General features: G+C 43.2%; 1 protein-coding gene across 1 annotated transcript in view; it reads right to left on the bottom strand.

The window, feature by feature from the left end:
* Nucleotides 1–3,451: 3,451 nt before the first annotated feature.
* The window catches only part of LOC111952253 (reelin), a 266,162-nt gene continuing 254,898 nt past the window's right edge, over nucleotides 3,452–14,715 (bottom strand). Inside the window, 6 exon segments of the mRNA XM_070435040.1 lie at nucleotides 3,452–4,964; nucleotides 8,316–8,414; nucleotides 10,513–10,710; nucleotides 12,457–12,676; nucleotides 13,002–13,159; nucleotides 13,470–13,631. Of these exon segments, the coding sequence (XP_070291141.1) occupies nucleotides 4,865–4,964; nucleotides 8,316–8,414; nucleotides 10,513–10,710; nucleotides 12,457–12,676; nucleotides 13,002–13,159; nucleotides 13,470–13,631 (937 nt within the window). The 3' untranslated portion in view covers nucleotides 3,452–4,864.

The following is a 14,715-nucleotide window of genomic DNA, read 5'->3' as shown; positions in this document are numbered from 1 at the left end:
CAAGAGTGTGCAAAGCTGTCATCAAGGCAATGGGTGGCTACTTGGAAGAATCTGACATGTAAAATATATTTGATTTGTTTAACACTTTTTTMGGGTTATTACATGATTCTGTAGGTGTTATTTCATAGTGTTGATGTCTTCACTGTTATTCTACAATGTAGAAAATAGTAAAAATATAGAAAAACCCTGGAATGAGTAGGTGTGTCCAAAGTTTTGACTGGTACTSTATGTGCATGTTTGTACTGTATGGATCAGGCTTGTCACTCACGTGTCTGCCAGGCTGTCCGTTAGGGGGTAGACGGCCCTTTTCCAACCCTGGGCAGGAAAGAAGACACTGGGCTGGGAGATCTGTCCTCCACAGCAGGGGTCAGCAGGGAGACACTGGGGCACTCTGGCAGTCCGACGGACAAATCTGGGTTTGGCAGATGCCAGGAGAACGCTACCTGCCCGAATGCATAGTTACAACTGTAAAGTTTGGTGAAGGAGAAATAATGGGCTGGTGCTGTTTTTCATGGTTCAGGCTAGGCCCCTAATTCCAGTGAAGGGAAATCTTAATGCTACAGCACAGAATGACATTTTAGARGATTCTGTTCTTTCAACTTCGTGGCAACAGTTTGGAGAAGGCCCTTTCCTGTTTCAGCATGACAATTCCCCCGTACACAAAGCGAGGTCCATACAGAAATGTCTTGTCTAGATCAGTGTGGAAGAACTTTACTGTCCTGCACAGAGCCCTGACCTCAACCCTCAGAAACATTTACAGATGCACAATTGAGAGCATCCTGTCAGGCTGTATAACTGCCTGGTATGGCAACCGCACAGCCCGCAATCGCAGGGCTCTCCTGAGGGTGGTATGGTCTGCCCAACGCATCACCGGGGCCAAACTACCTGCCGTCCAGGACACCTTCAGCACCTGATTTCACAGGAAGGACAAAAATGTCAAGGACATCAACCACCCTAGCAACAGCCTGTTCACCCCACTATAATCTAGAAGGCGAGGACAGTACAGGTGCATCAAAGCTGGGACCGAGAGACTGAAAAACAGCTTCTATCTCAAGGCCATCAGACTGTTAAATAGCCATCACTAGCCGGCTACCACCCGGCTACTCAACCCTGCACCTTACAGGCTGTAAGTACATAGTACATAGACATGGAATCACTGGCCCCTTTAATAATGGAACACTAGTCACTTTAATAATGTTTACAAACTGCTTTTCCCATCTCATATGTATATACTATATTCTATTGTACTGTATTTAGTCAATGCCACTCTGACATTGCTCGTCCTAATARTTATATATTTCTTAATTCCATTATTTTACATTTAGATTTGTGTATTGTTGTGAATTGTTAGATACTACTGCGTTGTTGGAGCGTAAAAATACAACAATTTCGCGACACCCACAATGACATCTTCTAAATTTGTGTATGTGACCAATACATTTGATTTGATTTTGATTTGATCAAACACCTTTGGGATGAATTGGAATGCCGCCTGTAAGCCAGGCCTAATCGCCCAACATCAGTGCCCGACCTCACTAATGCTCTTGTGGCTGAAAGGAAGAAAGTCCCCGCAGCAATGTTCCAACATCTAGTTGAAAGCAGCAAAGTGGGGACCAACTCCATATTAATGCCCATATTTTTGGAAAGAGATGTTCAATGAGCAGTTGTCCACATACTTTTACTCAAGTACAATTAGGTACTTTTTCCACCACTGCTGGTTAGTAAATTCTATTATTTATAGGGAGACTCACAGAAAGCAGGGTATAGCACCCGGGCCATGCCATTGAGACTGCCCAGTTGAATGTATTTATTTATTTATTTATTATTTAACCAGGAAAGTCAGTTAAGAACAAATTCTTATTTACAATGACGGCCTACTCCGGCCAAACCCAGACGACGCTGGGCCAATTGTGCGCCGCCCTATGGGACTCCCAATCACGGCCGGATGTGATACAGCCTGGACTCAAACCAGGGACTGTAGTGACGCCTCTTCATCGCTGCGCCTCTCAGGATCCCAAATGCAAGGAACAGTAAGGGAAGAGCAGGGTGTTCCTCTGTTAYAACACAGCAGTGTTCTAACAGGCCCCCTTATGTGGGTCGTCAGGGGGCTTGCTGACTATCTTTTAACATTCAGCAGACCATTCTGAGTCATAACAGGATGCTGAGCAGAGTGGTCTGTTTGTCTCGTGAAAGGCTTGAAAGGGCCGATGTCAATTACAGAATCTGTAAATCTTGGCATGGAATGACATGAGTTATCCACTCGTGGGCTCAATGACACAACCACGAAGGAAAATGTGTTTCTCTTGAGTGTTTCCATTGAGAAATTAAGACAAATTACATACAACTGTGCATTGCAGTGAGAAACTGACCTGGGCCTGGTGTCCCGATAGCGATGGAATTTAGGCTAATGCATCTTTCCTGCAACAGCCGAAGATGTAACATGCATTTCCCAAAAACACCACGCAGAGAGAACGTTCGCTGTGTATCGTTGAGGCCTGTGTTCACACTGATATAATTGAAAGAAAGTCAGCTCTGCTCTCGGATCAGTGTTCCATTCAAATCTTACCTTAACGTTAGAATTATTCCATGATAGTGATGACGAGAGAAATTATCACCTGCGGCTGCAAATATTGAGGCTTACCCTATAGTAATTCACTAAACCAAGATTTGGCACATCATTGCACACATTAGGCTACACATCAGGAAATGTATTGACAGTAGCCAAATAGCTAAATAAATCTATTAAATGTACATGAAATTGATTCCAATATCATTGAAATATATAGGCCTATGTAGCAAAGACATTGGCAACTTTGTATTTGTAGTCAACTCGTTGTGAAGTTAACGGTGGTCACAGTGAGACAGATAAACATATTGATTATATGTTTAACGGAGATCGTCTGTGTATAAAGTGACTCGGTAGGGAAAAAAATGCATCTAACGACACACTTAGCTGTTCTATGACTGGTCAGTTGATAAATAACAAGTGTTTTCAAGTTCAACTTTGGTAATGATGGTTTTGGGAAACAACTCAGAGATTTAATAATGCTCCTACAAAGGTTCCAATGGTGAACTTAGCCTTAAGAAGCTTTTAAGGAAATGGGCCCTGTATGGCTCAGTTGGTAAAAAATGGCACCTGCAACATCTGGATAGTGGGTTTGATTCCTTGGGTCACCCATCAGATTTTGTTGCATGCATGACTCAGTCACTTTGGATTAAAGCATCTGCTAAARGCATATATTATTATGATGAGTATTGGGACCTGTACAAATAGTTAGACAAAGCATCCTTATTTCCTTGTCACTGATCTGTTATCAGCCCCAAGGAGTTCCCAGCTCTTATCGACCATCCTGTTTCTCCCTCTCCCTCTTGTCTCCTTTTGACGTTATGTGGGTAAAAAGTTGTTTTATAAATCTAGTAACACACTCACACACTGTACCAAGCAGCTATCTGAGGTTTGGACAGTTCTTTATTTCCCTTTTATAAGGCTGCTGGGTCTCCGCATAGTGGATATACATATACTGTATGTACAGGAGACTGCTATACTGGAGTTACACTGAGAGATAGGGCTGGGAGAGGGTCCACATTACACATTAGACTTCAAGAAACAACACTGATGGAGCCTCATCTCCAGGGAGCAGAATTTAGCAGAGAGAAAGAGAGAGATGCGGGTAACAGCACAAGAGAATGGGGGAGGGAAGGGAGAGGAGGGGGGCGGAGGGGGGGATGTTGCAGCCCGATAGCCTTGAGAGAGGCTGGATGACTGCCTAATAACTTAACACTAGAAAATAACACAGATTTCACGCACAGTGTATCTTTAAATAGGTTACGTGGAGAACCGCTTACCATAAATATCTGTATTTTCGGGAACCAACATATATAAAAATAATAAAATAAAAAAATCATTGTTCAGTCTTAAATTTGTTTTCTTTTTTGTCTTCTATTTTCTGTCTTTTGTTCCCCACTTTTGCGATTTGTTCTTTCCTTCTTTCCTTTCTTCCGTCTGCCTCTGAGGAGACGGAACCGAGAAAAAACTAATCCAATCAAAAATAGCACAATATGAATTAGTAAAAAACGAATGAACGGAACACAACAGTCAAACCATCACGAAAAGAACACAGACACACTGAACAGAACAGCAAGAACACAGTACTTTTTTTTTAGCATCCTTATCACTGTTATGATCCTCATCTCCATCATCATCATCCTCCTCCTCAGGTACTGGCGCGAAGCAGAGGAATTTTCCTCCCTGCGGCTCAGTTGATCTTGGAAGCATCCAGCTAGCCCAGCTCCCTGGCATAGAGTTGGAAAGGGGCTCACTCCCTATCTTTTCCATTATCACTTCTGTGACAGTGTGCCCTCTATCCAACTCTATGCTACCTGGTCATTACTGATTTCTCGGAATAACTTCACAGTGTGGTAGTAGTAGGACTAGGAGGTGGGTAGGATGGGGTGACGGGGAAAGCCAGGGGATATCATCGTATCGCAACTGGAACAGGGAATCATCATATCATAATAACCATGTAGAGCAACGATTAGAAAACAACTAGAAACCCGAAAGTTAATGAAAAGTCAACAAAATGGTTGCCTTTGTTGCTCCGTCACGTCTCCTTACTTCCCATCATATGGGGGTGGGGAAGGCTTCTGACTGGCTACAGCGTACACTGATGGGATGGGCCCATGTCTGGCAGAGTGGGGATTGGAAGGTTGGAGAGGGAGGGAGTGTGGTCCAAGGCTGACTGGAATCCATTGGCTGGTGGGTGGGACTCAACAGGGTGATATGTCATCAGGAGAAAGGAATGTGGTTGGTTGGTAGGTCATATGTGTGATTGGCAGGTCGTAGGATGGATCCTCTTCTCAGAGGTTAGGCACGATGTTGTAGCAGTGCCCGCCTCTTCCGGCTGTAGTAGTGGCGTAGGCCGGTCTGTCTGGCAAAGTTCATCATATAGTTTTGTTTACGAGTGCTGTGAGGAGACAAAGACAGTGAGAGAGAGGAGAGAGAGAGTGGGAAGAAGAGAGGAAGAGCGGAGGGAGACCATTAGTGACCAGGAAGTGGTATTAACAGTATCCACACACTCACTCATGCAGACACCCTCTTACATGTACACACATACACTCTCATATGCAAGCTCACACACTTCTAGATCCATGCTGACATTTTCAGTTGGGTTTCACACATATCCTCTGACACTCAAAAACGATATTCGATTTAGCGGAAGGTGGACAGTTTTTTAAAGATGTGCATTACTTACTGAAATGTGTATGTGAACATCATCTTATAGGTGAACAATATTGTATGTATTGACATGTTCTCAATGGCAGTATCATAAGCAGACAGGTCAACAGGACAAGACATTGAACAACACAAAACTAGAGGACACAAGACTAGCTAGAGAGCTACAGACATGGTCACAGACATTAGCTACAGATGTGGCCGGGGTTCTGGGGTTTTCTAACTCTGACCACGGTTCTAAGGATCTAAGGAAGGAGAGTGTTTGAGGTCAGAGTTCGTAGAGTAACAGCCATGATATCACTTGGAAAAACAAATCAAAGTAATAAAGGTGCAGGGGATTGAGGGAGGGAGGAGATACATTGAAAGAGAAGGTAATTAGACTCAAAAAGAAGCTGTGATTGAAGATCGCGCTTCTTGCTTAGCCTGTCATTGCATCTTCTGTCCAGCGGGAGGTGCCAGTAAGCCTGGAGTGCATCCAGTGGCCTCTGCAAAGCTGGGGGGGGTCGGGAGGTGTGTGGTGGAGGGGTGTGGTTGAAGGTCGGAGGGTGGCAGAAACGGGGATGGGGGTGAGGGTGTGTTGGGGTGCTTTGCTAACTAAAATGGGATGTCTGTCTTGCCGCTTCTGTTTTTTCTCTTTTTTTTCTCATTAACAAAAGCGAGGGACAGTATGGCGGGAGCTCCAAACTCAGAGAAGGTTGTGGTCCATGGACCGGCAGCCATGGAGGTGGGGGGGAGCTTTGCAACGGTGGATTTAAAAAGCCATGCAAGGACTTGGATGGAGGATGTTACTCTGATGATGATGATGATTGGGGCTGATGAGTTTTAGGTCTTTAGTGYTGTCTGACGATCTGAAGTTATGCCATTATGCTCTATATTCTAGTGTGTGTTGGGTTTAATTAATATGATGTTAGATGTTCAGGTTAGAATGAAGAGGTAAGTGTGTTACTCATATTACAGTGCCTGAACTGTGTAACTTGTGTGTGAACAGTGTCATCCTCAGACTGTGCTACGTGTCTAGGATCTGCACACATGTAACCACATTAAACAAAACCCATACTTAAAACACAATGGCTGCAAGAGCGCAACAGACATTGACATAGTGATGCATTATATCACACAAATACACATAAATATGAAGCAGACCAATTGAGATCTTCAGAAAAGCTATATATTTTACATTTTGAGAGACCTGCTTCCTCAAATTATTTATCTGTATTGTCTGAACTGTAGCTCTGTCTGTGTCATGGATGGGCCTTGAAAAGAGCCTGCACCTGGGTTATGATAGTGGGTGTCCTGTGCCTCTGTGGAGTATGGGGTGGGGGGGATTCCGGTGAAGGAGATGCTGACAGAAAAGGGGGTCAGGGGTGTAGCTGAAGGGTGAGGGGGTGTCACAGGAGGGGAGAGGCGGAAGACTTACCTGACTCTACAGCAATGCCACAGGGAGCAGAATACAGAAGAGAGCAGAGGTTAGAGCGCGAGAGGGGAGGAGGGGGTGGAGGGGGGTGCTGCAGGCTCGCAGAAAGGTCTGGGGGTGCAGGAACCCCGGCCGCCTGGGGAGGCGAAGGGGGCCAGGGAGGAGGGAGAGAGGGGGGGGGGGGGAGAGAAAGAAAGAGGGAGCAGGAAGAAGGCAGAGAGAGGTAGAGCAAGAGAGAAGAGAAGGAATAGGGGAGTAAGAGAGAAGCAAAAGAGACCAAGGATGTAGAGAGAAAGAGAGAGCGATAGACAATAACAGATGGAAATGGAGGAGTGAAAGAGAAAGAGAGGACCAATCCGTCCATTATACACCAGAGAGAACGAGAGCGGGAGTAATAGGGACAAAAGGGATATTGGAAGGAAGAGGAAGGAGGAGATGGAGCCATGATAAGACATGAGGTAGAAGAATAGCATAAGCGCAGGCAGAGGAAGAAGCGTTGGAAAGGGAGGAGGTAGAGGAGGAGGAAAAGGAGGAGTATGGTCACACATGTTAGTGATTGAGGCCAGGGAGGAGAGGCACGGGATGACGAAAGAAACAATTGAAAAGGAGGAGAGGAGTGTGAGGGGTGGTGGTGGAACAGAGAGACAGAAATAAAAGAGAGAAGTGTGAGGATCGCGTACAGTTATTCTGTTCAGCAGACACTGTTGTTGAATGTTGAAAACCAGCCATGGGAGTGGGAGAGTGGGAGTGGAGGAGTGCAGGTCAAGGCCAAACGAAACCAGGGACAGCTCATGTAAGGACTGTATGTATTATGTACTGTACGTGTGTGCTTTGCCGTGACGTAAGACAGATATCATATAAACCTAAACAGTGAATATTTGTACTATATTGGGTATATGTTGTTTGCCAACTGACGATACCAGCACTGACAGGACCAACTTAGTGAACAGCATGGTGGACATCAAGCCTATACATACACATTCTGTCACTTATGTGAAACATTTGCAATGCATTGGCCACTTAATGACAATCAATAGCATCTTATGCAGCCTGGTCTCATAGACTAGACATAGCAAAAGCAATTCCGACACTCAATGTGTTACGTTTGTTATGGTTACGTGAGACAGAAGGTTACTTATGGCAAAAAAGAACGTAGGGTGGTTGGTCAGGGTGGATGGGTAGCCATATAACACGAATGTTCAGCAACCCAAAGGTTTCGTGTTCAAATCTCATCATGGACAATTTTAGCTAATTAGCAACTACTTACTACATTTGAGCTACTTTGCAACTACTTAGCATGTTAGCTAACCCTTCCTCTAACCCTAACCTTCACATTTTAACCTAACTCCCAACCTTAACACTAACCTTAACGCCTAGACTTAGCGTTAGCCACCTAACCACCTAGCTAACGTTAGCCACAAAAAATGGGAATTCATAACATATCATACATTTTGCAAATTCGTAACATATTGTACAAATTGTAATGTATAACGTTTGTTTGAATTGCAATTCGTAACATTTCATATGAATTACACTGAGTGTACAAAACATTAGGAACACGACAGACTGGCAGATTGAGCCTAAAAACGGGGCGGTTTGGAGAACAGCCTGGGGGATTGTTTGGGGAATGAGGAATCAGGGGTTACTAGGATGGTTGGAGATACTCACAGAACTACTTCCACATGGTCCAGCGCCCACTGGTCATGTCCCACACCGTCGTGACGCGGCTGCCACCACCGCAGCTCCACCCCTTTAACTCTCGCCTCTCTGTGAAAGTTAGAGGTCAGAGATTAAGAATGGGTGTGGGTCTTTCTCAATTATTATTTCCTTGATCACTCATGTCCTCTCTACCTAGCTTAAAACAAATGTTCCCACAACTTTAGTGAACGTTCCCTTAAGCGTTATTAGGTCATATCTAACGTTTTCATAGGAATGTTCCAGTGACGTGCAATAACTGTTTCCAAGAGACCATTCCCTTAATGTCAAACAGAGTATACCCAGGACGTGGTTACCGTGTTCTCAGAATATTCAATAGTAATGTTCTAGACACGTTTTATGGGAACTTTGCAAGAACATTCCTGTGTCCAGTAAAAAAAAWTCATCATTATACATGGCATTAGGAAAGTATTCAGACTCCTTCCCTTTTTCCACATTTTGTTCAATTACAGCCTTATTCTAAAATGGATTCAATTAAATGTTTTTCCTCATCAATCTTCAGTGACTGGGAGACTAGTCAGGATCGAGAGACCTGCAGAGAAGGATCTGCAGAGAAGAATGGGAGAAATGTTGTGTTAGCTAATCCAAGTTTATCAGCCTCAACGTCAACGGTGAAGAGGCGACTCCAGAATGCTAGCCTTCTAGGCAGAGTTGCAAAGAAAAAGCCATATCTCAGACTGGCCAATAATAAGAAAATATTAAGATGGGCAAAAGAACACAGACACTGGACAGAGGAACTCTGCCTAGAAGGTCAGCATCTCGGAGTCGCCTCCCCACTGTTGACGTTGAGACTGGTGTTTTGCGGGTACTATTTAATGAAGCTGCCAGTTGAAGATTTGTGAGGTGTCTGTTTATCAAACTAGACACTCTAATGTACTTGTCTTCTTGCTTAGTTGTGCACCGGGGCCTCCCACTCCTCTTTCTATTCTGGTTAGAGCCAGTTTGCACTGTTCTGTGAATGGATTAGTACACAGCGTTGTACGAGATATTCAGTTTCTTGGCAATTTCTCAGATGGATTAGCCTTCATTTCTCAGAACAAGAAAAGACTGACAAGTTTCAGAAAAAAGTTTGTTGTTTCTGGCAATTTTTAGCCTATAATCTAACCCACAAATGCTGATGCTCCAGATACTCAACTAGTCTAAAGAAGGACAGTTGTATTGCTTCTTTAATCAGAACAACAGTTTTCAGCTGTGTTAACATAATTGCAAAAGGGTTTTCTAATGATCAATTAGCCTTTTAAAATGATAAACTTGGATTAGCTAACACAACGTGCCATTGGAACACAGGAGTGATGGTTGCTGATAATGGGCCTCCGTACGCCTATGAAGATATTCCATAAATAATCTGCTGTTTCCAGCTACAAAAGTCATTTACAACATTAACAATGTCTACACTGTATTTCTGATCAATTTGATGTTATTTTAATGGACAAAAAATGTGCTTTGTTAAAAGTACACAGAAGAAAAACTATTTTATGGATCATAGAGATTCAGGAGTAACATTAGAACAGGGTAAAATGCCTCAGCAACATTAGAGCACTATACAGAAAGTCCTTGCTGAAATMAGTAAATCAAATCAATGATGAGAGAGTAGTCAGATTAACTGATAACTGACACAGACATGGTGGCGTAGTAGAAATATTGGAATGCAGTGAAGCAAGAGGTTGTGAGTTCAAATCACAAGTGAGGACATGATGATTAATAATTACTGTATAAGTACTGTGTGTTTGCCAACAGAGAAAGAGCTGTGAATGGATCAGTGGTTCATTAATCAGAGCCAACGGTAACAAGGCGTGATGTGCAATGAGAATATTTCTTTGGGACCATCAGGTGACTTCCTGACAACTGATACACTGCAACGTTCCCATGAAACGTGTCTAGAACATTTAGAAATTGTATGTTTGATGGGGCGTTGATGGAATTTTGTCCTAACCCTCAGAAAACTAGACACAGGAATATTCATGAAACATTCCAATGAAAAGTGTCTAGAACACATGGATATATTGGGGCGAGGACGTAAGGAACCACAGAAGGATGAACTGAGAAAGAGCTGTGTGTCAGTATTAATGTGTGCTTAGACAATTTACATCTAAATGAAATAAACCTTTATTGGAAGGAAAAACATCTCTGTATGTATAGGTTCACTCACAGTGGGATGTTGTAGGAAACCCTCTGGGCCTTGATGAAGTCTTTGGGCTGGTGCTGGGCGATCACGTGCCAGCTAACTCCATTATTGACAGTGTACTGTAGCAGCACAGCTCTGTCCACTGTGTCAGGCTGGTCCAGGGCTGTGTTACAACTGTCTGTCTGGGACACACTACCTATCTGCAGGACGAACATGATCTTACTGTGGGTGGAGGAGGGGAGAGCGAGAGAGAAGAAATTGTAAGATTGCCTTGGTATTTTTGTCCTACCAAATTTAGGCTCCAAGTTTTCCATCTTAGTCCTGCAGTATATTGACCTCTCATTGGCATTGGCTAGGATTAGCTAGGCTGGGCTATGCTAGGCTAGGCTAGGATGAGCCARAGATTTGTGCTATACGTTTTTTAAAATCTGTAATAATACTAGCCACAGCAATTTTATGAAGTTGGCTTTAGCTAGCCCAGATACGTTCCCAATCTCCCAACCTCATAGCCATCTACCAAGAAMACATTTCAGGCTATCAATCAAGAGTAGCTAGCTTGTCACTAGGGTAGGGGGCACTATTTTCACCTCCGGATGAAGAACGTGCCCAAAGTAAACTGCCTGCTACTCAGGCCCAGAAGCTAGGATATGCATATAATTGGTAGATTTGGATAGAAAACYCTCTAAAGTTTCCAAAACTGTTAAAATAATGTCTGTGAGTAGTATAACAGAACTGATATTGCAGGCGAAAACCTGAGAAAAATCCATCCAGGAAGTGGGATTTTTTTATGTTTGTAGTTTTCTATTGAATGCCATTATAGTAGCCATTGATTTAGGACTCAAATTGCACTTCCTATGGCTTCCACTAGATGTCAACAGTCTTTAGAAATTGTTTCAGGCTTTTATTCTGAAAAATTAGGGAGTAAGACCACTTTGAATGAGTGGACACTGCAGTGTCCCAGAGGTTTTTCATGCGCACAAATGAGAGCACGCCTTTCTTGTTTTCCTTTTATATTGACAAAGCTATTGTCCGTTTGAAATGTTATTGATTTTTATGGCTAAAAACAACCTGAGGATTGATTATAAACATCATTTGGCATGTTTCTACGAACTTTACTGATACTTTTCGGATTTTTCATCTGTCTGTTGTGACTGCRTTTGAGCCTGTGGATTACTGAACAAAACGCGCGAACAAATCAGAGGTTTTTGGATATAAAGAGYGACTTTATCGAACAAAATTAACATTTATTGAATGGGAGTAAATGGGAGTCTTGTGAGTGCAACCATATGAAGATCATTAAAGGTAAGTGATTACTTTTATCACTATTTCTGACTTGTGTAACTCCTCTACTTGGCTGGTAACTGTAATGATTTGTCTGCTGGGCGCTGTTCTCAGATAATCGCATGGTATGCTTTCGCGGTAAAGCCTTTTTGAAATCTGACACTGTGGTTGGATTAACACGAAGTTAATCTTTAAACCGATGTATAACAGTTGTATGTTTTAGGATTTTTTTTTATGAGTATTTCTGTTTTTGAATTTGGCGCTCTGCAATTTCACTGGATGTTGGCCAGGTGGGACGGTAGTGTCCCACACCCCCTAGAGAGATTAAATGGCGTGCCTGCTGGCAAGGTCGGTAGACTTTAGAAAAGCAAGCAATAACTAAAAAAAATTAAAATAGTCAGTTGGATACAGACAGTTCAAGAGGTGTGCTTAGAGAAATGCAGAAAAATATACATATTTTTTACATAGAATTAAGCATAATGATTTTGGCTCTAGATTGCAGGAAAAAGCTGCTTCAGGTGTTTGAACAATACTAAATTCTCCACCGCKCAGCCATCCTCACGTACTTTGTGCCCCCRTTTTGGGGTGCATGACGCCCCTGTTCAGTACTTGTCTCATGCGAGGTCCAGAGGCTTGGTCTGGCCTGATTTTACAGCTACTGTACAGTATACAGCATACCAGCCCTACCTGGCTCGTGTCAGGTCGAGTGGCTTGGTGACAGCCTGCCTCATCTTACAGCCGTTGAAGTAGAGCGAGTCACCGTGSGCGTGGGGAGAGAGCTGACCACACCCACTTCCCACCCCGCCACCCTGGATGAGTTGCCAGCTCTCCTCTGACATGCTGCCTGACTCAAAGTTATCCTTTATGGAGCTGGGTAGGTCACTGCCAGACAGGGAGCAGTCATCACCTGGGAGATGGAGGAGAGAAAGAAAGGGTGGTTTGTTTAGATTGTGGTGCTGCAGAGTTTGGGTCCATTAAAGAATATATATATATGAAAAGCAATGAGGATTTTGAATTTTGAATTTCAGTTTACTTCGATAATTGACTGAATTGAAATGGAATTGACCCCAACCYTGTTGCGCAACATTTTAGATGAGAGACAGTAGGAACACTCCTAACATTTGAATGCATAAAAAAMAAAGTTTAACCAATATGAATGCTAGCTGTCAGTTAAAGGGAACATTGTACTGGCCCCTACGATTAGTGTTTGTGTTGTACTCAGTCAGACSCACCATGGTGTCCCTCGTCACAGATACAGACCACTCCGCTAGTACAGTAACCATGACCACTACACAGCCCTGGGCACGCCTCCCCAATYTACATGTGGTCCACCCCCCAGCCGTGACGCTCGCCAACGCCCTCCTTCTGGATCCAACGGAACTGTGTGGCACTGCAGGAGAAGGGTGAGAGTGTGAGAGAGAAAAAGAGTTATAGAGCTGTGACAAGAAAGAGCGGAACTGAGAGAGATACCCTTTACAGACACAAATGTTCCTCATAGAAGCTCGTTGATAACAGCCTTGATCACCCTTCAGACACAGAAATAAAATGCTGGTTCAGAAGCTTCCCTTCTCTTTCGGAGAACTGTTCTGCTCCTGCATGGAATGCTCACATTTAGTTACCCACAACAAACGTCATTAGCCAGTTTGTTACCTTGCTAGCTTAGTGAGTGGCAAAAGGCTAATTTGCAAAAGCGMTCCTACCCTGAGGAGACGTGGTCAGGCAGCTGGACAGTGACTCTGGTCCAGGTAGAGCTGTTGACAGGACTGTAGATGGTAGATTCATGGAACATGAAGGGAGAGCAGCCCACGTTGTTCACAGAGGAGGGAAGACACTCTGACTGGACCAGCTGCCATGAGTCAGACCTGGAGAGAAGAGAGGGAAGAAAGAAAGAGGATTGTATTGTAAACTGCTCTAATCCTTAAATGTTGGAGGGGTGCCRTCCACCAAGGGCTGTCTCCAGCTCTCGCCATAGGTTATGGATGTGAATCAGATCTGGCCACTCCAAAAGAGTCCAGCATCTTTTTATGAACCGTTCCTGGGTGCTTTTAGATGTGGGTTTGGGGTCGTTGTCCTGCTGGAAGATCCACAATGTTCAATGGAGACCCTGTTTCTGGACACRGAGTTGAACATTGACTCAAAAACACCTGATAATCTGCTGATTTTATGATGCCTTGCACGTGTTCAAGGACTCCAGTACCAGAAGCAGCAAAGCAACCCCGCAGCATTACAAAACCTCCCCCATCTTCGATTGTAGGGAGGCTATTCTTTTCATTGAATGCTTCATTTGGTCGTCAGTAAACACAGCGTTGATCTGTATTGCCAAATAACTCTAATTTTGTTTAATTGGTCCACGTAAATGTTTTCCCAGGATTTAGGCTTGTTCAGTTGAGTTTGAGAAGTTCACGCTCACACACTTTTTCACTCATCATTTGCTGCTGCTACTCTGTTCTTTATTTTACTCTTATWATTATCTATCCTGATGTCTAGTCAATTTACCCTGCCTTCATGTACATACAGTGATTACGGAAAATATTCAGACCCCTTGACTTTTTCCACATTTTGTTACCTTACAGCAAAAACACGTTTTTAGATTTTTTTGCAAATGTATTAAAAACAACAACTGAAATAGTACATTTACATAAGTATTCAGACCTTTTACTCAGTACTTTGTTGAAGCACCTTTGGCTGRGATTACAGCACATTGATCTGGTGCTGGTACTCCCTGTGTATAGCTACATTATTGTTTATTTTATTTTACTCGTTTTGTGTTTCTATTTTATTTTTAAACTATATATCGTTAGGAAAGGCTCGTAAGCATACATTTCACCGTATAGTCTACACCAGTTGTATTCGGTGCATATTACAAATACAATTTTATTCAATTTTTTTGATTTTATTTGAAAAACTGTAGCTCTGTTGAAGGTTGTGGGTCTGCATTCAGAACAA

Source organism: Salvelinus sp. IW2-2015, linkage group LG26, assembly GCF_002910315.2.
Source record: "Salvelinus sp. IW2-2015 linkage group LG26, ASM291031v2, whole genome shotgun sequence".
Taxonomy (NCBI): Eukaryota; Metazoa; Chordata; class Actinopteri; order Salmoniformes; family Salmonidae; genus Salvelinus; species Salvelinus sp. IW2-2015.
This window is presented reverse-complemented; position numbering and strand designations above follow the sequence as displayed.